This window comes from Palaemon carinicauda, chromosome 45 (genome assembly GCF_036898095.1).
Source record: "Palaemon carinicauda isolate YSFRI2023 chromosome 45, ASM3689809v2, whole genome shotgun sequence".
NCBI lineage: Eukaryota > Metazoa > Arthropoda > Malacostraca > Decapoda > Palaemonidae > Palaemon > Palaemon carinicauda.
The window spans coordinates 21,460,724-21,482,265 of record NC_090769.1 but is presented as its reverse complement, the minus strand read 5'-3'; the positions used below and the strand labels follow the sequence as shown (position 1 = coordinate 21,482,265).

General features: G+C 35.2%; 2 protein-coding genes across 2 annotated transcripts; one reads left to right on the top strand and one right to left on the bottom strand.

Moving 5' to 3' along the window:
- The first annotated feature begins 3 nt into the window (after positions 1-3).
- On the top strand, positions 4-14,342 carry LOC137634926 (uncharacterized). Its single transcript, XM_068367485.1, has 8 exons — positions 4-134; positions 2,201-2,322; positions 3,472-3,623; positions 3,796-3,855; positions 6,642-6,713; positions 10,183-10,245; positions 11,908-11,973; positions 12,571-14,342. Exons 2-8 carry the CDS (start codon positions 2,222-2,224, stop codon positions 14,247-14,249), a joined length of 2,193 nt encoding a protein of 730 aa, XP_068223586.1. The 5' UTR covers positions 4-134; positions 2,201-2,221; the 3' UTR covers positions 14,250-14,342.
- Positions 14,343-17,352: 3,010 nt separating this feature from the next.
- On the bottom strand, positions 17,353-20,920 carry LOC137634666 (aspartate beta-hydroxylase domain-containing protein 2-like). The gene is made up of 2 exons (XM_068367144.1): positions 19,711-20,920; positions 17,353-17,751 (listed from the first exon to the last, which is right to left on the bottom strand). The coding sequence occupies exons 1-2, from the start codon at positions 20,555-20,557 to the stop codon at positions 17,525-17,527; spliced, it is 1,074 nt and encodes a 357-aa protein (XP_068223245.1). The 5' UTR covers positions 20,558-20,920; the 3' UTR covers positions 17,353-17,524.
- Positions 20,921-21,542: the final 622 nt, after the last annotated feature.

Genomic DNA, 21,542 nt, shown 5'->3' with positions numbered 1-21,542 from the left:
ACAGTCAGTGTGTTGTGGGGAGAGCAACGAGGAGTCTGGAACTTGTCAAAACAAAAGTTCCAAAACTGTTCAGTACGTTCTTCAAATCTGATCTTGAATTTCTTGAAATTGATTATGAGCACTAACCTACCAAGGTAAGTCTGTGGTATTGCTCCTGAGTAAGCAGCTTAAGATAACGTCTAAAGCCTTCCAATTGTATTTTCATACCCAGTACAATAATACCTATATTTCAGGCCTGGGCTTAGAAAAAACCAGTAATTTGGATATACTATCTACTTTGGTCTTTGAATAGGTTAGACTTTGGGTTGCCAACATCATTTTGGCCCCAGGCATAATTACAAAATACGGGTAGTTTGTAGCGCTACGGCCAAGCGTCCTAATTTGCTTATTATCGCTCCGACTGTTATCTTGTATAGAATAAAAACGTTTGGAAATGGTCTACGGATCTTAAATTTGTGCTTAAACGCACACTTTTATGTTTTTTGCCGAAAAGCCTAAATTACCTGAAAATTTGTGGCTCGAGTTCTTACTCCGGCCACGAATCTTCTCGCTCCTGTAGTAGGTAAGGGGGGGGGTCCGGGGGGGCGAAGCCCCCTTGGGTAAGGATACGGCTATTAGCATAGGTTAGGTGGGTTTTTTAAGTTAGCTTCTCCCGCCAAAATCGTTTTTAGAACGACGGCCACAGTTCAGAATATTCCAGTTTTCTATGAACTCGATTTTAGAATGACGGCCACAGTCCACCCCACTTTATAATATTCCCATTTTCTATGAATGAAAACGGATCTGGCCCTCACCCTACAAAGGCTCCGACTTTGGGTTGCCAACATCATTTTGGCCCCGGACAAAATTACAAAATACTTTAGCTCTCGGGTTGTGGTGGCCGATGTGGTAACGTCCTTACTGGTGAATGCCAGACTGGGGTTCAAGTTTCGCTGAAACTCGTTAGTTCCTTTGATCGCTGTGGCCTCACAATCCTTGGGAACCTATAGATCTATCTGCCGAGTCATCAGCAGCCATTGCCTGGCCCTCCTTGGTCTTAGCTTGGGTGGTGAGGGGTGTTAGGCACTGATCATATGTGTATATTGTCAGTCTCTAGGACATTGTCCTGCTCAATAGGGCAACAACAAAAAGGGAAGTTGCCATCGCTCTCCAAAGATGCACCTTTGTTAATCGGACTATGCTTTCTTCAAACCCGCAGCCTTTGCAACCTTACCGACAATGCTGTTTCTTAGACAAGAATATCTTTGCTTATCTTCCTGTATACCTGTTAGAATTCCTTATATTTGTATTGTACTTTAAAGTTGGAAGGTTTAAGGATATAGTTTGGTGATAGGGTTATTTTATTTTGATAGCATTACATATTTTTTATAATACTGTATTGTTGTTGTTATTACAATACTGTATTATTGTTTAGCAAGACGACTTCATCACATAGCTAAACTGTCACAATACAGTCTGCTGTTCTTAGGAAGGTTCGGTTGTGATATTCTGTACTTTACTTAGCTGACACATTGGAAAGTGATATATTTGCCCCTCCCCTTTTTGACTAGTCACGGAAAATTACATGGTGGACAGCAGATAATAGTCAAGGGAAGATAATGACCAGTTAACACTATTACTTGTCATAATTAGGTCCTTAAGTCCAAAGCACCCAATCAAGACCAGTCCTATGACCAGTTATTCAATCATGATATGCAATATATCTTCTTATTAACTTTGCTAACAGTCCTCTTGCTTGTCGTATCTTCAGCCATGTCAGTATGTATGTATCGTATTCTAATGTTCAAATCCTCCAAGAAACCTACTGTATTTCATATCAAAGGGTTTTTTAACTTTCAGTTATCTTTTATAGGTTACAAAATTTTACTAAATCTTGATTTACCATATGGAAATTTTTCTCTATTAATGTTGATCTTATCTTCCGTGTTTAGTTTATAAAATGTTGAAAAATAATGTTTGTTAGAAATGCAAAAGAAGACCTTAAAGTATTTTAGTTTTGTTTAAAATTCATCTTACAAGTACCAACTGTTGGGAAAAGTTAAAGTTTCATTTGCATTACAGACTATACTGTAGTTGCAAATACCTACAAACTTAAAAATCCACAGTATAATCAAGCTATCAAATCTTAGTGAATATTGTGCTTGTACTAATATAGGATAGTCACATGAATATTTTGAGTTACTTGATTTTGATTCTACAGGCAAAGCCGTTTCGACTAAAAATGCCAAACAAAATAAGAGGACATCGATGTGTTCTATGCAGAAGGAATAAAAATGACTGTGGGTCATTGATGTTACATCGATTTCCCAAGGATGTTGCCAGGTAAGAAGTTATTGTTGTTTTATAGTTGCGCTCTAGTTTTTTTAATGTATTTTGATCACTTACAGTACAGTAGTCAGTTTCTGAAGAAAAAGCAATTATATTCAAATTCCTGTCTACATCGTAATCACTTGAACAAAGTTGCATATCTAATGACAATATAGAACTCTTACCTATACAGTACATTATACTGTAGTCTGTTGTGACTATTGAATGATTACCCATGAAGTTTAGTGATGAATGAAAGCCAAAGAGTGTGGCCTTTTAACAATTTGATAACTGACCATTCAGGTAATTTGAATATCAAATTGCTTTCTTCAAAAGAGTTTTATTCGTGAAAGACTTTTGCAGCGGAAAATCATAGACATGTGAGTTTTGTGAAGCCTACCATAGACCAAAATTTAACCAAATCGGACTTACAAACAGCTTCTTGGAACCTATCAAGTTTGTAAGTTAAAGTGGCTCCTCGGTGCTGAATGGCCTCCCATTCCTTGCTCCAGCCATATGGCCCGAAGTCCTTAATTCACAGAGACCTTATTTGTTAACAGATACTGAGCAACCCTGTTATGTGAAAATGGTTTTGTATATCTGTGGAGACTATGGAATTAATTATGCAAACTGTAGATCTCTTGTTTAACCCTTTTACCCCCAAAGGACGTACTGGTACGTTTCACAAAACTCATCCCTTTACCCCCATGGACGTACCGGTATGTCCTTGCAAAAAAATGTTATTTAAAATTTTTTTTGCATATTTTTGTCAATTTTTTGAGAAAATTCAGGCATTTTCCAAGAGAGTGAGACCAACCTGACCTCTCTATGACAAAAATTAAGGCTGTTAGAGCAATTTAAAAAAAATATACTGCTAAATGTGTTTGAAAAAAAAATAACCCTTGGGGGTTAAGGGTTGGAAATTTCCAAATACCCTGGGGGTTAAAGGGTTAACAAGTGTTGAGTTTTCTTCTCGTTCGGATGTCAGTAGCGTACTGTAATTGGATCTCTGGTCTAATATGCAAAAGAGCTTCAATATATTGTAATCTATTTGGTATGGGTATTGGCATTATGTAGGAAAACACTTTATTATGTTTTATGAAATGTGTAATTATTCAAAATAATGCAATTTCCTGTCTCTTTAACTGATGCTCTATTTTCTAGGTGTAAGAAATGGGTGGAGGCCCTAAATCTACCGAGTCTTGCACGTGTTCCTCCTCATCAGCTGAACCACTCGTATGTATTATGCAGTGACCACTTTCGAGATGACCAGTACCTCAATGGGCGACTTTTATACAACAGTATACCTGTCAGAAGTAAGTTTGCCAAGTTACATGGGCTACTGTTTTGCTGGTTTTACTAATTCATATAAGTTATTATACTTGAAAGTTGTAATCATGTGTATGACAGTATACTGTACTGTAGTGCATATTCAATTTATCATTCTTTTTTAAAGGTTGATATTGAGATGAATCCCCTTTTTTACAGAATTAACACGAGTTAAGCAAGGAGATTTCAGTGAAGAGACATCAGACTCCGATGAGAGAGGTAAATAGTATGATACTTCATTGAATTGTAGTACCTTTGAAGTTTTGACGGGTCACAAAATAGCAGTACAATTGGTTGTGATGTGACGCAGGATTTACGTAGAAGAAGCTGATGTAGTACTGTACCATTATTATTAGCTAAGCTACAACCCTAATTGTAAAAGCAGGATGCTATAAGCCCAAGGGCTCCAGCAGGGAAAATAACCAAATGAGGAAAGGAAACAAGAAAATAAAATACAAGAGAAGTAATGTGCTATTAAAATGAAATATCTCAAGAACAGTAACAGCATTAAAATAGATCTTTCATATATAAACTACAAAAACTTTAAAAAAAAACAGGGGAAGAGAAATAAGATAGAATAGTGTGCCCGAGTGTACCCTCAAGTAAGAGAACTTTAACCCAAGATGGGGAATACTATGGTATAGAGGCTATGGCACTACCCAAGACTAGAGAACAATGGTTTGATTTTGGAGTGTCATTCTCTTAGAAGAGCTGCTTACCATAGCTAAAGAGTCTCTTTTACCCTTATCAAGAGGAAAGTAACCAGTGAACAATTACAGTGCAGTTGTTAACCCCTTAAGTGAAAGAGAATTGTTTGGCAATTCTAGTGTTGTCTGGTGTGTGAGGACAGAAGAGAATGTGGAAAGAATAGGCAAGACTATTGTGTATGTTTAGGCAAAGAAAAATTAGCTGTAACCAGAGAGAGGAATCCAATGTAGTACTGTCTGGCCAGTCAAAGGACCCAGTAACTCTCTAGCGGTAGTATCTCAATGGGTGCACAAATTTTGTTTTCAAAAAAGCCACATTCAACTGCCTTTGTTTTTGCATGAAGTTTTTGAGATTTCTTAATTCTGAAGTTTTTTTATGGGTTCATATAGAATACAAAAAATTATCTTTATTAGTGTGAGTAAGCCCTGTGGAGACTGGGGAGAACACTCTACTTGTAGTCATATCTGAAGTTAGAAGGTGGGGAAGCAGCTTCATAAGAAATAGATACTATGCATAACATTGAATAGAATGTCTATATACCTTCACTGCTAGCCAGCCTCACTTTAATAGTACCACTCTTGGTCTTCATGTGCAGGTCAGTTGAAGGAAGTGTATTCCCGTTACATGTGGTTTGCCCTAAAAAACAAGCTCGTTGCATATGCAGATGATGCTACTCTCTTTGCATTAATTCCATCTCCTAAATGTAGATCTTGGGTTACTGAATCCCGTAATAGAGATCTTGCTAAAATTAGTGTGTGGTGCAAATTATGGGGCTTGAAGTTGAACCCTAACAAAACTCAAAGTATGATTGTAATTAGGTCAAGGACAGCGGCTCCTCAACATACTGATCTCAGCATTGATAATAATCTTTTAAATTTGTATGACTCCTTAAAAATTTTAGGTCTGATTCTTGATAGCAAATTTACTTTTGAGAAACATTCTGTATGTCTCTTCTTCAGTTGCACAAAAAAATTGGCTTATTGAGAAAGAAAAATTGGAAAAGGGGCTCCATTTAATTTTTCTATGATGTCTTCATAAGGTTTATACCAAATTTCAGTGCTATAGCTTTAAACTTGAGGGAGGAAATAGAATTTGAAGGTCAATAATATGGGTGTTCAAAGTTGTTCTATGTATTTTAGATAGAATTTGAAGGTCAATAATATTGGTGTTCAAAGTTTTTCTTTGTATTTTAGATAGAATTTGAAGGTCAATAGTATGGGTGTTCAAAGTTTTCCTTTGTATTTTAGATAGAATTTGAAGGTCAATAATATGGGTGTTCAAAGTTTTTTTGTACTGTATTTTCACAAAGACGGAATCAATAAATCACGATGATTATGAATTTTATATTAATTTTAGGGTATTACTACACCAAAACTATGTTATTTATCATAAGTTAATCATAAATGAAGATTCATTTACTCAATATCTAGCTTCTGTAGGTTCTTGTTGGTCCCTGCCCTTTTTCTGTGGTAGGGAATTCCTTCACTAACTCTGCTAAGTTCGCCATGGTTATGCACTTCTGAACTCTTATCAGAGCAAATTTTCTTGTTCGGTATGTTAGCTAGATGTTTTGATTGTCTTTTCCTCTTTGGCATGACGAAATTCTTGCCAAAACAAAGATAAACGTATACTAAAAGCAAGTGAATGTCAGAGGTCAAGCTCAAACATGTACTCTCTCTGAGGTTTCTGTTTGCACGGAAGGGTGTAAGCATATCACAATTCCATCTTGTGACCTGAGGAAACTACAGATGCCATTACTCACACTTTTTTATATTAGTGTAATAATTTTCAAAATTTACAATAACAGGACTACTGCATTTTCTTGTATGGATCAGCAATTTTGGCTTATTAAGTTACTAATTACCCTGTAATTATGAAAGTAAGGAATTTTGACAAAATATTTTGTATAAGCATTATCCGTTGCCATACGAAGCTCCGTGGAGAAGTCTAATTGGAAAGGGATCTCTGGTAGTGGTATCACTCGCCCCAGTTATAATACCGACACCCTTTAGGGGTGAGCGAGCTGGATATATTTCTAGCATTCCATGCAACTTTTTTCTCTGGTATATTTAGCAGTATTTATACCTTTGAAATGGTGCTTTAAGGAGCATTTCACGGAGCGACATAGGTTCCTCGCCCAGAAATAGATTTTTCCTTCTTCAAAATCCTTTTATTAGAAATATTTTTTATAGACAAAACTTTTAGATCTGTGTTAGAATAACTGATTGAAATAGTGTGTAAATTTTCACTATTGAATTTGAATTATTTTCAAAATCATAGATGATTGTTTTTTCCAGCATTGTTTGTACCCAAGAAAGAGCCATCCGTGGTACGAATCATAGACAACAATTTCCCATTTGTAAGCACAGGTAAGTTATTTTTCCCTAGTTTTGTCCCATATTTTTTTTCTGAAACATTCACAAGGTATTTGTTCTTTCATGAATCCAAACCTCCGTCTTTTAATACGAGTATGATTTCCGCGAAGCTTGAACTTAGTTGTTAAAATTTATGACAAGGCGGTGGGAGTTACTGGCCAGTGATTGGTAAGACCACCTTCTCAACAGTCTACTGAGTAGCCACTTCGATTTCAGCTGCTGAGCATACGAGTTTTCTCTTTTTGATTTAAGTTTTTGGCCGTATTAATTTGCTATGCTTCCACTTTTCTGTGTTTTCTATTTGTGTGGTGCGATGAAAAATCCACGTGCAGACGCACAGGTCTGCTCTGGTAAGCCTGGCTACAATTACGGCAGGTTTGTGAGTATGACTGACATGAATCTTCGTTTCCTTTTCATTTTATCTGTCTCATCATGGGTGGCAACTATCAAGCATCTCCTCTTTCCCTTTCTCCGTCTCTTCACGGGTGGTGACTATCCAGAGAATGTCTGGCCGGTTTTCCTCTTTTCTTTCCTCTCTCTTTGGGTGCAGAGGTCATGACATTTGCTGGACTGGGCACTTGATACAGCTAAGCCTCACAACCGAGCAATTATTCTGAAAACATTTTTTTGTGTAGAAGTATCTCCTTCATCTTCCTTAACGAAGGGGAGGATTGATTTAGATGTATGCAAACCCATTTCTCATAAATGACTTTATGTGGATATAGATTCTTCCATGAATGTCTACCAATTTTCTTGGTAGAAACTTAGCTTAACACCTAGGTCATCTTTTCCCCAGATTGTTAGGAGGTTGCGAGGATTCATCACTTAGGTTCCTTTTACAAGACCAGGAGCTTTGACATCCTGGGAATTAAACCAGCCAGTTTGGTTATAGGAACTACCTCCCTCCTAAGGATAAGTCCTATAAAAAGATGAAGGCTTGGATATGTGTAGGAATAAATCGCACATTTTTAGTCATTTGTATTTTTCCTAACTCTACAAAACTAAGTCCTTTAAGTTAATGCATCTCCAGAGAAATTCAATCCTCATGCACAACTCAGAATGAGACCTTCCAATTTCATCTCATTCAACCCTGGTACAGATTATTAAATCCAAAAACAGTCACTATATCAGGCACCAAAAATCATTCAGAATTATTCATTTGGTAAGAATCCTGTCAGTATCTTCAAAGAGTGATTCTCAAACTGCAAGATCTAGGTCTACTCTTCTGCAACCCTTCATTAATAGAGTGGGGAGCAACTTTTGAGAGCCTTCACCTGTCATGAGCATAGTTTGATATAGTCACGGATGCACACAGATATCCTAGAATTGCTAGCAGTTTTCAGGGCATCACTACAGTAAGGGGACATAGTGAAAGGAAAAGCGATTGCTGTACGTTTGAACAACACAACAGCCTGGTCTTACTTGAAGAAACATGGGGGTATAAAATCACAAATTACTATGTTGGAAAGAATAATGGCAAATCAATGTACTATCCCATTTTGTTCCAGAGAAGCAGAAGGTCCAATCAGATTGATTAAGCAGGAACGACTAATTGTTAACCACAGAATGGTTTCTTCACCCGCAGGTGTACCATTGATGAACATTTTTTTAACATCATTAAACAAGAAGAAGGATGCTTATTGCTTCTTTATTCAAGACCCTCAAGCTTGGGCAGTGGATGCCCTGCTGCAAATTGCTTAAGTCTAGTGATGCAGACTTTCCCTCTCTTTGCCGTGATTCGTTCAGTAATGTATTCAACAAGTTCCGTCCCTCGTGAAATGCAAGAATGATTCTTGTAGCCCCTGTTATGGCTACAGAGAGAATGGTTTACAGACCTGTGTCCTCTTCTAATCCAGTTGCCTGCCAGGACAAATCTACTCAAACAACCACAAAGTCATGCAGTACACCACAACCTCCTCATGCTACAGCTAACCATATGAAAACTCTCCACTGTATCCTTAGAAATAAGGGAATTTTCAAAACACTTTAGGATATTTATTATTATAGCAGACATGATATCCTCTACAAATATGTTATACTAACATTAGTGACACTTGCTTTGTTCTGTGTAATTGTAGAAAGATATGAGCAACCAATACCAGTTTGAACAATATTATTGCATTTTCATGTATCTTAGATATAAAAAAATATTTTGCTGTTTCATGATTTAAAGGTTATAGGACCAATGTTGACTTCAGTCCTGAAACACAGGGTTCTATATTTAGACGCTAACTGTAATAAGGAACACTGTTAGGTCTTACATTATTGAAAGACCTCCTCTTTAAAAAAACCCAATTAATTAGAACTTGGATGTGACTCCTCAGTTTGAACATCTGGATAAAGTACCATTGAAGTATTTAGCAGTTACAATCCTGCTTCTTTTAGCCTTAGCAACAGCCAAAAGAGTAGAAATTAATACAAGCTAGCTCTGTTCTCATGGGATTCAACCAGGAAGGGGCATAGATTTCACTTTTGCCAAGTTTCAGGGTAAAAAATTATTATTATCATTATACTAGCTAAGCTACAACCCTAGGTTGGAGAAGCAGGATGCTATAAGCCCAAAGGGCTAAATCAGTGAAAAATAGCCATGTGAGGAAAGGAAACAAGGAAGTAGATGAACTACAAGAGAAGTAATGAACAATTAAAATAAAATATTTTAAGAACAGTAACAACATTAAAACAGAGCTATCATATATAAACTTTGAATACTTCTAAAAAATTGGTGGGAACAGCTATAGTACATGCTGAACATCTTTACAAAGGCTTATTATATTTTTCATTTGGCTGGAATATTCACACGGAGTATAAATAGCAAATGAATATCAGGCAAAAAATAAAATCATGAATTTTATTTAAATGATTAGGTTTCTCAACCTTCAGAATACAAGCATTTGTAAAATACTCATTTGCATGAAAGGAGATACAGGTATCACATCTTTCTAATTATTTTTTATTAACCGAAGTTAAGTAGAATCAGAGATTTAATTTAATTAAATCAAGATAATCATGATAATATTTAATTAAGATTTTATGAATCATTATGTAAAATACTCATTTGTATGGAAGGAGATACATGTATCAGACCTTTCTAATTATTTTTTTATTAACCGAAGTTAAGTAGAATTAGAGATTTAATTTAATTAGATTAAGATAATCATGATAATATTTCATTAAGATTTTATAAACCAACTTGTGTCTCTATGTTAGATGTCTCCATACATTGTAAAAATTATTTTGGTTTAGTTTACCTGTGATAATAAATGGCTTAATTTTTTATTTGTTCATTTTTAAGTAGAATCAGATTTATTTTAATTAAATATATATTTTCATTATAATATTTGATTAAGATTTTATGAAACAACTTGTTTTTCCCTGTTAGATGTGTCTCCATACATAGTAAAAATTACTTTGGTTTAGTTTACCTGTGAAAATAAATAGCTTAATTTCTTATTTGTTTTTCTAGACTGGAATTTCCATGATTTTCCACGTGGATGTTATGATAAACAAGCGCATGGCTCCGATGAGGGTAAGTTTTTATCTTAATATTAAAAACAATAATTGTACTGTATATCTATTAAGCGACATTTGTTGAGCTTTTGCATTATTATTATTACTAGCTAAGCTACAACCCTAGTTAGAAAAGCAATATGCTATTAGCCCAAGGGCTCCAACAGGGAAAAATAGCCCAGTGAGGAAAAGAAATAAGGAAATAAATAAACAATATAAGAATGAACAATTAAAAAAAATATTTTGAAAACATTAACAACATTGAAACAGATATTTCATATATAAACTATACAAAGACTTAAGTAAGTCTGTTCAATATAAAATTTCCTGCAAGTTTGAATTTTGAAGTTCTACTGTTTCAACTACCCGATTAGGAAGATCATTCCACAACTTGGTCACAGCTGGAATAAAAATGCTAGAGTACTGTGTAGTATTGAGCCTCATGATGGAGAAGCCTGACTATTAGAATTAAATGCATTGCATTACCAATATCATCATTATTAACATTGCTTCAGTTAATATACCCTAACACGCATATGCTTTAATTCTTCAAGTTCGAGCTTATGGGAAGAAAAAGTATAACCAGAAGTTGTTCTTTAAAGGTTGCTCATAAATGGCAGATGCAAGGGACAGATCAATGTCCAAGAGGTTGACCTTGTATACGATGATTAGTGCCTAATCCTCACGTTCAAGCTAGGACCAGAAAGGGCCAGGCAATGGCTGCTGATAACTCGGCAGGTAAACCTATTATCCCTTTTACCCCCAAAGGATGTACTGGTACGTTTCACAAAAGCCATCCCTTTACCCCCATAGACGTACTGGTACGTCCTTGCAAATAAATGCTATAAAAAAATTTTGTTTCATATTTTTGATAATTTTTTGAGAAAATTCAGGCATTTTCCAAGAGAATGAGACCAACCTGACCTCTCCATGACCAAAATTAAGGCTGTTAGAGCAATTTAAAGAAAATATACTGCAAAATGTGCTGGGAAAAAAATAACCCCTTGGGGGTTAAGGGTTGGAAATTTCCAAATAGCCTGGGGGTAAAAGGGTTATTTTGCTAAGATCATTTGAAAATCTGGATTTCATCTCATGTCTATGACAGAAAAGATCTGTGAAATTCATATCTCGCGGACTGAGGTAACGAGCCTCTCTTCCCAGCCATTAGTTCAGGAACAAAATTAAATTGAAAAGAAGTAAGGTCCAGGTGGACCCTGCTTTAGTTTTCCTGCAATCTGTGATGTATTATAAAAGAGAGGAAAAGAGAGTCACTCAACCTGAACACTTATGGCCACAGCAGTGGCAGAACTAGAACTGGAAAATTTTACCGAGACATTAAAGGGTGAAAGCACCCACATCCGTCTTTCAATAAAGATTTTGAAGTGAATGGAAGTTGCAATGCATGTACAAGTACATATAAACTCCTGCATATTTTACCAAGATTTTTTATGTACTGTAATTCATTATGTAAAAATTTAAACATACTTATTTCGTACTGTATATAGCATTTTATCTTTAAAAGGAAAAATTATAAAAAATTAAATACCAAAATTGTTTTCTATTTTAAGTTTTGTAGTTAAATCCAAGAAGATTATAGAATGGTGTGGATGATAGGTACTGAATTATATTAATATCATGAAGTTTGTGGTAAGCCGTTCATCATTTTTCTAAACTCTTCCAGTACGAGTGGGGCCCTCATTCTCACACGGAACAGGAACCATGGGAAGAAGTTCTCCGGCTTTCATAGGTACGTTTCACGAAGCTTAGTTTATTAAATTTTGAAAACTTACCGAATCTAATTTACGAACTGGCCAAGAAGGTTGTAGGCTCCTATAGCATTTTTGACCTATTCCTTTAATATGAGTGTTCCTTTAAAAAAAACTTTTGCATCTGACATATGCCATTTTTTGTGACATGAAGAATGATTTATCAGTATGCTATACATGTACTTTTCCATCCAGTATACTGTATACCATTTACAGTTAACCCTTTTACCCCCAGGCTCTTTGGAAATTTCCAACCCTTAACCCCCAAGGGATTATTTTTTTCCCAGCACATTTTGCAGTATATATTTTTTAAATTGCTCTAACAGCCTTACTTTTTGTCATAGAGAGGTCAGGTTGGTCTCATTCTCTTGGAAAATGCCTGAATTTTTTCAAAAATTCATCAAATATATGAAAAAAAAAAATTTTTATAGCATTTTTTTGCAAGGACATAGCGGTACGTCCATGGGGGTAAAGGGGTGAGTTTTGTGAAACGTACCAGTACGTCCTTTGGGGATAAAAAGGTTAAGAACATTCATACCGCATCTTATGCAAATGAAAAATGTTTACCTTATCCACAGGTCCTGATGTCCCAGGCACTCATTTACATTGCAAAATAGAACCAGGCCCAGCTTGCCTTATCCCATATGATAATGATGGAATATCATTAGATTTCATTGACGTTTATCCAACTACTGTTGATAATGAAGCTAGAAATGTGACTGATAATACTATCAAGAGTGTTGGGTATGATTTTTCATTGAAACTGGTGAAGAAGGACGGTACTGTCATCAGAGTACGTGAAGAAAGGCCTTCTAGTGTATTGAATAATCCTCGCGTGAACTCATTCTTCCGGAAAGATCTGAAAAAAACAATGACTTTTAAAAGGTCAAACAACAGTCAAAAAATGAATATATTTGCACTTTCTACCTACAGTAAGAATCCAAAAGTGTACAATTACTTGAAGGAAATGTTTGGGCTTCCAGATGTTAAAACAGTTAAACAATGGAAGAAATCTATATCTTTCGATGACGAGTTTTGGAATTCCTATATTTTCTCCTTTTTTCAAAGAAAAGCTTCGGTAATGAAAGTGGAGGACAAATTATGTGGAATTGTTTTACATGTTTTTCCAGTTCAAAACAGCCCTGCTGAGAATACTAATTTGTCTCACGAGGAAGACTTGAGCCAGAGCTCAAAAAATGAACAGAACAGCAATATAAATGAAAACTCGGAAAATAACTCTGTTGGTCATGTTCTCGTTTTAGTTCTGAAAAGCCTGAAGAAGAGCTGGCATTATGTTCTAGGTTGCCACCAGCTAGGCAACAGCATTAAAGCCAGTTTTGTGAAGCAGATTCTGGAAGAATATGTTATTAAACTTCAAAATATTAAAATCTACGTGAAATTTGTGTTGAGCATGTATGATCCCGTGAGTTATTCTCTTAAAGAGCTATTTGGAGTGACACCAGACAAACCATATATCACAGTAAGGAAGAAAAGACTGTATTTTTTGTGTGATCCGCAAGTGCTTATTTTGGATACCCTGAAGGCTTTCTCCAAGAATGATATCTACACTGGAAATGGCTTAGCAAAATGGGACTACGTTTACAAGTTTCTCGAAAAGGATTCTCAGAAGGACATAAGTATTGGTCCAAAGTTGGAGTCAGTGCTTGAAACAATAACATTGGAAAAATCTCTTGATAGTTGTGTCAAAGTTGCGTCGCAAGTTTTTAGTCAAGCAGTTGCTTTGGGCATTTATATTTGCACTACATCAGATGTTCTTCCAGAAGAAGCTGTGCACACTGCAGAGTTTGTTCTCATTCTTGGAAAATTGATAAATTGTTTTCTTCTCTCTAAAACATTAAGCAAACCTTACGAGAAGAAATATGTTGATCATATGAGATTTCTTGAAAGTCTGAAGTCTGGTATCTTTACATGTAGATTTGTGTCTAAAACTAATGAACAAAGTATTGATTCATCTAATGCAGAAAAGCATTGTTTTCTTACTTGGCAGACCAATGTTAATGCGCTATTGCAGATGTGGAAAGAATTATTTAATATCTATAAGATTTCACAAATTAATGTTCAAACACTTTGTCAGACATGTGTAGATGATTTACATAAATTAAGATATACGGACAAGGATCAGCCTATGCTAACTCATCTACAATTTGAAAAAGTAATGAAGAAAATATTTTTCAAATCCCTAAGACAAACTTCGTATCTAGAGGACTACGAATCTTTCTTTCGTCAGAATCCTTGAAAAAGTATTTTGGTGTTTTGTTAAGCATATGAGCCTTTGTCATAGATTTTTCAGTATTAAAAATATTTGTATGAGTTTTGAAATACTAGATTAGTTTATTGCTGTTATTTTCCTATTGTAAGCAACAAGATGAATCTTGCGTCGAGGTGTATTTTTCTTCAAGTCAATCATATATATATGATTGTGTGGAATATGATTAATTTTTATAACATTTCTTGACGCTTTCATCATTACTGGTGAGATATATGTTTATAAGTCTCAGTGGGATAAATCGAGGCTAGGGTCTCCCCGAGGTGGGGTCCGGCTCTTTAAGAGCCGGCATGGCTGAACCTTCTTTGTCAGCTTGAATAGTAAGACCTGTCCATTTATCCGTAATAGGCAAGGCAACAATGAGAGCAGTTGTAGATATGGCGTATTCCCCATTGTGTGGGGTGAGCTTGGAATTAGCGTACTCCCAGACCGACAACATCCTGGTCCAGACAGATCAGGCCTGCCCTTTAGGAAATAATACCGTTACCTTCGGTACCTTGACTATGGGCGTCACAGGTCAACCCAGAAATATAAATTTTGGGATGGACAGATAACATGTAGAGGTCAAAGGCCTTTGAGAAGATGAAAATGGAATTACACAGTACTCCCAGTCATCTAGACTGGTGAATAATTTTTTTAGAACAGTTTGGAAAACTCTGTTCATTATCATAATGATGCAGAAAGCTACAAAGCAGTGCAGATGACTTGGTTGATAGCAGAATCAGAAGAAGAATTGGTTGTGATATTAAAAAGACAAGATGGGAAATGGAGAGAAGAGGATTGAAAGTCCTGGCATGCTAATCAACTCATTGCAGCTGAAGCAGCAAAGAAAAAGGTAGAGAAAAGTGGCCATTTGGATCGTATTAAATAGAACGGGGTGAAATCAGCATTGTGTATTAAATGTAACAAGTTCCAAATTGCTGCTCAGGATTACAAGCTAAGATACTTTTTAACCCCAGACCCTTAACAGGCCTCTACAAAGTGACAAGCTGTTCTAAGCAGTGAAGGGTATTAAAATAAGCATTTATTCGAACTACTATATTGCATTTTAATATGGGCAACTAAACCCAGGTAAGTCGATTAAGTTTACAGTTTAAAAGCCAAAGGTAGAATAACTGTAGTGAGCTTAATAATATATTTGTTAGGTTGAACAAAAATATGAAAATGTCATCTAGACCAAATGTTTTCAGTATAAAGAAAAACTTTGAAGTTGAATAAATTTTATTCACTAAATCATAAATTCTTTGATTATATTACTATGAACATTTATTTTTCACAATCTATAACTAAATTACAGTATTCAAACTACATAATTGCCTTCACAGTATTTTGAAGTTAAAATACTAAACCAATCTGATCATTTAAATCAACGTTCAAGGTATACCGTACCGCAAATAATTATTCAGACATATCGTAAACCTTTCCATTAAATTATTAACTAGCATAGTGGAGGTATAATGAATGACTTTAAATGGCAAAAAAGAACAAAAAGATCTTCATTTCAAAAGAAATGACATGGCTTACAAATTATTTTTCTTAATGATCAGCAATGTCGTAGAAATTATTTTTCTTAATGATCAGCAATGTCGCCAAAATGGGGAACCAATATTTTACATACTGATAACTACCCAATACAGAAATTGTAGAACATTTTCAATTGGCAAAACTACTGATCCAAAATGTGTCGATACTATTGAGATTTTCCATTGTTTTATTGCTCTCGCTTCCTTTTTAATTAAACAATATACAAAAGACAAAAATTATGTATTTCTATAAATTTAAATTTAATCACTAGATTTTTAGTATGAAATATGTTTGTAGAAAGTATTGCACTGGTAGGAGAATAGATTACCCTTTCTTTTAATCATGACTCAATATCTTCTCATTATTATTAACAGGTACTTTAACCAGATCACCAGAATTTAAGGTAAAAACATCATTAAGAGAATTATGATATCTACATAAGAGCCAGAAAGCTGTTGCAGTTCCTTCTGCCTAATGACCGAAATTGCTAAAGTCTGTAGTTTGGCACATCCTGAAGGTAATACCTATACAGTACTAAGTATGATTAGATAACCCTTTTACCCCCAAAGGACGTACTGGTACGTTTCACAAAACACATCCCTTTACCCCCATGGACGTACCGGTACGTCCCTGCAAAAAACTGCTATTTACAATTTTTTTTTTATATATAATTTTTTGAAAAAAATCAGGCATTTTGCAAGAGAATGAGACCAACCTGACCTCTCTATGACGAAAATTAACGCTGTTAGAGCAATTTGAAAAATATATACTGCAAAATGTGCTTGAATGAAAAATAACCCTTGGGGGTTAAGGGTTGGAAATTTCCAAATAGCCTGGGGTTAAAAGGGTTAATTGACAGTCAAATGAGGTACCTTTATTATCATAATCATTGTATACCGATGTGGCTGCATTCTCCATCGTTTTATAACGAAGGGCGATCATATATTTGAGTTTTATTGTAGAACCTACATGCAAACACATGGAAAATTATTGTAGAACCTACATGCAAACACATGTGGAAAATTTCTAATTAAATACTATACAGTATACTGTAGTGAATTTTCAATATTCTTTGTAGTCCTCTGAATTTATAAGACCTAGAGCATTCCACAATAATCCAAGGATGAGGCCTTCAAAGTATACTTTTATTTCAGTTGCAACTATTATTTATCTCTCTTAAAAATTCAACACCACCAGCAACAGAATGCAAGAAATACAAAGGACTAAAGTGAACGAAGATTGAAAAGCTAAAGTAAGCAAAGTGTTTACTAACGTGCAATTCTCACTTTTGCAAACAGACTAGAGTGATATCCTAAGTACTTAATATCAATATATAATGGTCCTCCTATTCCTTTACTGGGCAGTTCAGTATAAAATATTTGTTTACATTTGTGTAGGAATAACTTGTTTTTTCCATCATCATCATCACATACCATACATATTTTATTTTTCAAAGTTTAAGATAATTTTAAGAAAATACTTTCGTGAAGGGTCAAACCTTTTGAAATGACAAAAACATGTGTGCACTTGAATAATATAAATGTTGAGCTTCATATAAATACATTTATTTCATTTATATATACAAATCTCTCCTTTCACTGAAGCCTTAACATTTTGTGCATTTAAAGAATTAGTAGTAAGGGACTTTGTAAGTCATACAAATAGAAACACTTATTCATGACTATAAGAATCAACCAAAACAACTCTATCCTTATCGCTTGTTAAGGAGCTAACAATTCCATGAGTACTTTCTTTTCATCGCCAGATATATCAGGATGCCAAAAATCTACCATCAGAATGGCTCTTGGCAGAGATTGTAGTGAACTGTGATTATTTTTGAAAGTAGCAGAATGTTCGAACGAGTCGTCAAAGATGATGGTCTCCTTGACTTCCCATTTACGTTGTTCTCCTCCGACTTCTAAGAAACATCCGTCTGGTATCTTTAAGCCTGAAAGAAAATATAGTTACTAGTGCCAAAATGTACGTAATATCACACAAAATTAAACACTCTAAATATCTTTAACATTTGGAGTTACAATAGTACCAAAGCTTTATAATAGCAATAGTTCTAATTTGGATCCCAGAGACAGTTTAAGCCCCTAACCACAATAACTATAACTGGACTATACTAGAAGTGTCCCTGTATAGTACAGGTATTCCAAAATGTTTGGTAATTTCAATTTAACATTTTAAAATTTTTAAGATGGATAAACAGCTAGAAATATTTTAAGGAGTAAAAATTTTGTCTGGATGAGAACGGTCATCAATTTCATACATAATTAACCCTTTTATCCCCAAAGGACGTACTGGTACGTTTCACAAAACTCATCCATTTACCCCCATGGACGTACCGGTACGTCCTTGCAGAAAACTGCAAATTACATTTTTTTTTCATAATTTTGATAATTTTTTGAGAAACTTCAGGCATTTTCCAAGAGAATGAGACCAACCTGACCTCTCTATGATGAAAATTAAGGCTGTTAGAGCAATTTTAAAAAAAACATACTGCAAAATGTGCTTGAAAAAAAAATAACCCCTGGGGGTTAAGGGCTGGAAAGTTCCAAATAGCCTGGGGGTAAAAGGGTTAAAGCAGTAAAGTCTTGCTCTGTTACTTTTTTAACATGGTACTGAGAATTAGCTTTATGAATTGGATGCATAAGAAGTTCTCTAATCAGTTTGAGGTTGTCATAGAATTGATAAAATTTCATGGAAGACACACAATGCTAATGAGTAATGTAATGGACACCAACTAACCTAAACTCCCCCCCCCCCCAAATGTATTATTATATCTAACTTAGAATACGGCAGTGTAAGGGGGGCGTTGGCCCCTTCGTTAGGTAATTAGGTTAGGACACGGCTTGTAGGTTAGGTTAGAGGGGGGGTCGCAGGGGGGCGTCGGCCCCCTCGTTAGGTAATTAAGTTAGGACACGGCTTGTAGGTTAGGTTAGAGGGGGAAAGTTTAGGTTAGTTGATGTCCATTTTGGTATTATTTTACCGTATTACAGGGCAATGTAACCTAGGAAAAAAAACTGTGACCAAGAGCCAAAGTGATACCAAAATATTCATCAGAATTAAAAGATTGCATCATTATATTTTTTCATGCTGTTATCATAAAATTTCCTGGCCCTCTTATGCCAGTCTGTGATTCACCATGGGATTTCATATTTTTTATATTTTGTCAAAATCTTCTTCATTAAAAGCATGGCACTCATATTCACAATTATTTGGGCAAAAGTGTTGAAAGTGTGGTATTACTGAATTGTATTACACTGCATATAAATGGTAATTTTGAGTTGGAAAATAAATATAATTTGTCTGAAAAATTACATCTTGAGTGTAGCTAAGTCTACTTGTCTACTTGTTTGAAAGTGTATTCCTTTCAAGAGGACATAATTAAATTAAATTAAAAAAAATTAATAGAGAAACAATATACTTTTCATATCAATCAAAATAGATCAATTTCCATCCTAGGTCATAGAGTATACGTAAAAATACACTCAATGGCAATTTTCCTCTACATTTAATAGCTAAAACAAATCAGTTTTAATACAAAAATTTGACATTACTGTGATAATTTGATAAAACAAAAACTTTTTGTTGAGTATTAAAAGTATTAATGAGAGCTTACTACTGTATCTAGAACCCCAAAGAAAGTTCTAGCTAAATTTATCAAATAATTAATCTAAAACACATGGCTGACTAAGAATATGGCAGTGTAAGGGGGTTTGATGACCCCCGTTAGGTAAGTAGGTAAGAACACGGCTTGTAGGTCAGGTTGGGAGGGGAGTTTAGGTTAGTTGGTTTCCATTTTTAATGTACGCTTAAGGAACTGGCCGCTGATAAACAAATACTCTAATTAATCCTAAACACAGTAAAGACATTTCTTATATTTTATATTGTTCCTCACCTAAATGACATCTCAGTCGCAAGTTTGTCGGTCCATGGTGTGGTTCTATGTGGGAGTCGGGATATAATATAGAAAAGCAAGCATTTCCAAACACGCAGTCTCTCATAACGGAAGGCAATGAGCCGAGCATCGTAGCCGTGTTCGGGCATTTTCGGCAATTCCTTTCGACAGCGACTCCTTGATCTATGAACGGGTAAATACACCAATGACCATTAGCGATGTCATTTAATTTCCATCCATGACTACTGCCACTCTGTAGACTTTCAAAGACATCTTGAAATTCCTCCAAAATAATTTTGAAATTCAATTTCAAAAGCTCTACTTCTGGAACATAAACATTAAAGTCGTTCCAGAAAGCATTTGCAGCAAGATCCATATAGAATATGGTTGGGTTTTGATACGATGACCTGCGTTTTTTTAATTTACGAGTTGATTCGACCTGCTTATGGTCCGAATCCATATGTTTGTTATGGCTAACATTCTCCTTCACAGATTTAATCGCTTCTTCAACCCTTGACGTCAGTCGTACATTCCTTATTTTCATGTCAGCATATCTGCTAATGAGTTGAATAGACAGTTCTTTATAATTCTGACATCTAACACAACTAGGATTCTTACACGCAGACAAACCCTTGGTATCGGTCTCTTCGTGGGAAGGCAATGCATACACCAACATTTTCCCAACATCAAAGGCAATTTCTCTGTATGGTTTATTTGTCTGTCTCTTGTAAACTATCACGAGAAAAAGGGCTGCGAAGAATGTTCCCAGCAAAAGCGATGGTAAAAAGGGTACTGCTGGATCAGGGAGACCAGCCACAAAGGTCGAGCAACATTCTTTGAACCCCATTTTAAGGTATATTTAAGTTTCCTCCCGAAATTTAAGAACCCAGCTCAGTTAAAGTCCTTTCCTTTTCACCTATTAGTACCCAGATAATGAGGACTGGTAAGTTATAAAGCTTACAGTATATTGATAGCAGTGTTTGACGTCCATCAACGATTCGCCACAAAGGTCAAACTTCCTTTGAACCCCATTTTAGGGTATATTTAGGTTTCCTCCCGAAATTTAAGAACCCAGCTCAGTTAAAGTCCTTTCCTTTTCGCCTAATAGTACCCATATAATAGGGACTGGTAAGATTTAAAGCTTATAATGATGGCAGTGATTGACTTCCATCAACGGTATCACTTCACTTGACACAGCAATGTTTGTTTTGGATTAACAGCTGATTTTGAGAGAGACGCCTTTTAAAGGGTACGTACTCGATGACATTTAGTATTGTCTCGTAAGTAATACACACCAAAACTATATTTTCAAGATATAAATAAGCTGTAAAATTATAATAACTGTTTTATTAGCACATCAAAAAACACATAAATACTAAACCCGTGTGCTTTTGTACATACGATGCAAGAGAGATATTGGTGTACGGCAAAGAAGAATTGAAAAAAAATAGTTATTTAGTTTCCTATGGTAAAGAATTGGAAAGATAAATGAGATACCATTTAATTTCTTGTTTTATTTAAGTATAATTTATGTAATATTCTAATTAATCTGTTAATACAGTTAAATATAATTTCCCCATCTATCAGCTAGACCGTGGGAGAGTTATTACTAATTTGTAAGTACAGATTCAGTTGTTGGGCTGAGGGACCTCTTTAGTTTTCTTCTTTATTCTATTTCTTTGATTCTTTCTCCCCTTTTCCTCATATTTAGCATATAAATACTCTTTCTTTCTATTCTTTCCACCTTAAATAAACAATTTTTAAGGGGACAGTTTATACAACAATAGTGATTAACCAAAAAAAAAAATTGTTCACGGTGTCACAGTTTGAAG

What these genes read in the sequence shown, in the direction of transcription:
- LOC137634666 (XM_068367144.1), bottom strand. Translation starts at nt 20,557, where the DNA reads ATGGGGTTCAAAGAATGTTGCTCGACCTTTGTGGCTGGTCTCCCTGAT. An exon ending in GCGACTGAGATGTCATTTAG is followed by an intron (nt 17,752 to 19,710) that starts GTGAGGAACAAT and finishes ATTTTCTTTCAG; the next exon opens with GCTTAAAGATACCAGACGGA.
- LOC137634926 (XM_068367485.1), top strand. Translation starts at nt 2,222, where the DNA reads ATGCCAAACAAAATAAGAGGACATCGATGTGTTCTATGCAGAAGGAAT. An exon ending in CAACAGTATACCTGTCAGAA is followed by an intron (nt 3,624 to 3,795) that starts GTAAGTTTGCCA and finishes CCTTTTTTACAG; the next exon opens with AATTAACACGAGTTAAGCAA. An exon ending in AGCGCATGGCTCCGATGAGG is followed by an intron (nt 10,246 to 11,907) that starts GTAAGTTTTTAT and finishes AAACTCTTCCAG; the next exon opens with TACGAGTGGGGCCCTCATTC.